Below are 3,245 nucleotides of genomic sequence, written 5' to 3'. Positions count from 1 at the left end.
ATTGCATTTCTATGTACGTTGATTCAAGAAAATATGAAGCAAGTCAAATTTCACAATAGAAGAAGGATGAAAGACCATGCATAACTAATCAAAATCCTAACAAATTTCATCTATCTTGAATCAAATAGAAACACAAAGCCAACACAAAAAGAAAGAGTTCACAAAAATGTTGAATTTTATATAAGTTAACTCAAAAAAGTCTACACATTTCGTTATAAGTCGGAAATTGATTTCTAAGACTAAATTGTAAACTAGATAGACTCATCTTTAACAGAAAAAGTTTGAAAAATGTATTGTAGTTACGATTAATATGTTCTAAGGCATTACATCTAGTAAAAATTGCATCTCTATGTACGTTGATTCAAGAAAATATGAAGGAAGTCAAATTTCACAATAGAAGAAGGACGAAAGACCAAGAAGAACTAATCCAAATCCTAACAAATTTCTTCTATCTTGAATCAAATAGAAAGACAAAGCCAACACAAGAAGAAAGAGTTCATAAAAAGGGTGAATTTTATTTACGTTAACTCAAAAAAGTCTACACACTTCGTTATAAATCGGAAATTGATTTCTGAGACTAAATTATAAACTAGATAAACCCATCTTTAGCAGAAAAAGTTTGAAAAATGTATTGTAATTACAATTAATATGTTCTAAGGCAATACGTCTAGTAAAAACTGCATTTCTATGTACGTTGATCCAAGAAAATATGAAGGAAGTTAAATTTCACAATAGAAGAAGGATGAAAGACCAAGCAGAACTAATCCAAATCCTAACAAATTTCATCTATCTTGAATCAAATAGAAACACAAAGCCAACACAAAAAGAAAGAGTTCACAAAAATGTTGAATTTTATATACGTTAACTCAAAAAAGTCTACACACTTCGTTATAAGTCGGAAATTGATTTCTGAGACTAAATTGTAAACTAGATAAACTCATCTTTAACAGAAAAAGTTTGAAAAATGTATTGTAATTACAATCAATATGTTCTAAGGCAATACGTCTAGTAAAAATTGCATTTCTATGTAAGTTGATTCAATCATCTACGGGTGATTTGAGATGGGAGATGCTTCTCATGCGTCTCATGTTAGGTCTCGTACTTATGCTGATCAGGTGAAGGGGAAGCAACAGCTTCCAACAACATCTATTGATCTCAGTTCTTTACCATTGCCAACGTTAAAAGAAGGCAAACCAGCGATTGTTTTACCTGAATCTTTCTATTTGGAAGGTTGTGATATTTGGAAATTCAGTCTTATTGGACGTTTAGATTTCAAAGGAATTACTTTCCAAGAGGTGAAGGATGATTTGGAACATCAATGGCAGCTAGGTCAAGGTGCGGTTCAGCTAATTCCTATGAGTAGAGGTTTCTTCACCATCAAGTTACAATCCCAAACAGCAAAAGAAAAGCTTTTGAATGCTGAAGCTTGGTTTTTTAGGCATCAAAAGCTAACCCTAATTGAATGGTTTCCTGGTTTTGATGCTGAAAAACAAAGATCATCTCATGCTTCCGTGTGGGTTTCTTTTCCAGGGCTTCCATTAGAATTATGGACAGAAAAAACGCTATTGTCCTTGGCTAAATCATTAGGAACTCCAATTGTGGTTGATAGACGTACTCTTGCTCATGAATATGGTCACTTTGCATCAGTTTTGGTGGATATTAATTTTGCTGAAGCAGCTACTGATGCTATTCATATTACGATTGGGGGTTTAGATTTTTGGCAATCTGTTGAGATTCAAAAAGTTCCAAAATATTGTTCCAAGTGCAAGTTGATTGGGCATACTGATCATGAATGTAGAAAGCAGCACAAGGAAAATACTGAGCGACAACTTGTGGTAAGCAAACAAGTTAGCGGTGATGATTCTCAACCTGGCGTGAGCAATATTCCTAAACCTGCTGGTGGGGAATGGCAAGTGGCTAGGCGTAAGAAGAAGGGTAAGAAAAAAGCTCACAACGTCAATGTAGATGTGCGTGATGTTGTTGATAATATTGCTGGGGAAGAAGCTGATGTGGAGTTTGCTGCTAAGCTGGTGAAGGCTCAGCAGTTGGAGGTTGTTATGGCACAAGCCAAAGCTGATTTTGAATCTGTCTATGTTGAATTGGCGAGAACTAAACAAGCGCAGGCTTCAAAATCAGTTTTAGTTAAGAATGGAAAAGTGGGTGAAACTAATCCATCAACTATAACAAGTTTGGTTGGAACTAGGATTCCCAAACCTGTTAGGATTGTGACCGCAACTCCTAATCCTCTTTGTGATCAGCTTACGGCTGGGGAGTTTCTTTTGAATAAAAACAGATATAATGCTATTGAAACAATTCAAGATGTGGAGGAGAGTTCAGCTGATGCAAAGTTTAGGGCTGATCAAGAAGCTAGGCGTGTTCGCATGCAATCCATGCATAAGGTAGTGAATACTACTGAGGGTAGGAATGCTTCTGATTCCGAGTCTCTTCAGGACTCCAATTTGAGAATTTGTGCTGAAAAAGGAAGTTTACCAAGAATTAATTCTGGTGCAACTTCTCAGATTGATATTGATTCCTCCAAAACTGGTTTTTAATGCGTGTTCTATATTGGAACATAAATGGCATTGCGCGTGATGCTGCTAAAAATAAGTTGCGTGAGTTATTTCATGATTTCAAGCCGGATATTTTATGTATTGCAGAGCCAAAGGTACATTGTACTTTAAATTTCTTGCAAACTTTATATGTGGATGGCTATAAGAAAGAAGTTATTCATAATTCTGTTGGTTCGTCTAAAGGAAACATATGGATTTTTTGGTCCAGCTGCATAGCTACGCCTGTAGTTATGAATTCTAGTAGGCAAGCTATTACTATTGAAGTAGAGGGGGTTTTGATTTCCTTTGTTCATGCTAGCTGTTTACGTGTCACGAGAAGAAGTTTATGGCAGCAACTTTCTTCAGTTGATAATAATACTCCATGGTTGGTTATGGGTGATTTTAATTGTGTTCTTCGCAATGAGGAGAAGAGAGGAGGTAGACAACCACGTACTTCAGTCATTAATGATTTTAGTGATTGGATGGAGGATAATGATCTTTTTGAAGCTGATTTTTTGGGTTCTAAGTTCACTTGGGCTAATGGCCAATCTGGTGTTCGTAGAATTCTTTGTAAGCTAGATAGAGCTTTGATTAATGAGGCGTGGCTTATTAAGTTTGAGAATTGGAGGTGTAAATCTCTTCCTCGTGAAGTTTCTGACCATTCCACTCTTATTGGCTTTCCTTTTGTTAATACTA

General features: G+C 35.7%; 1 protein-coding gene across 1 annotated transcript; it reads left to right on the top strand.

Annotated features, from left to right (window-relative positions):
• The first annotated feature begins 1,061 nt into the window (after positions 1–1,061).
• LOC113348855 lies at positions 1,062–2,552 on the top strand. Its single transcript, XM_026592743.1, has 2 exons — positions 1,062–2,102; positions 2,259–2,552. Exons 1-2 carry the CDS (start codon positions 1,062–1,064, stop codon positions 2,550–2,552), a joined length of 1,335 nt encoding a protein of 444 aa, XP_026448528.1.
• Positions 2,553–3,245: the final 693 nt, after the last annotated feature.

Source organism: Papaver somniferum, chromosome 1 (assembly GCF_003573695.1).
Source record: "Papaver somniferum cultivar HN1 chromosome 1, ASM357369v1, whole genome shotgun sequence".
Classification (NCBI taxonomy): domain Eukaryota; kingdom Viridiplantae; phylum Streptophyta; class Magnoliopsida; order Ranunculales; family Papaveraceae; genus Papaver; species Papaver somniferum.
Note: the sequence above shows the minus strand (reverse complement) of the source record. Positions and strands in the feature narration are given on the sequence as shown.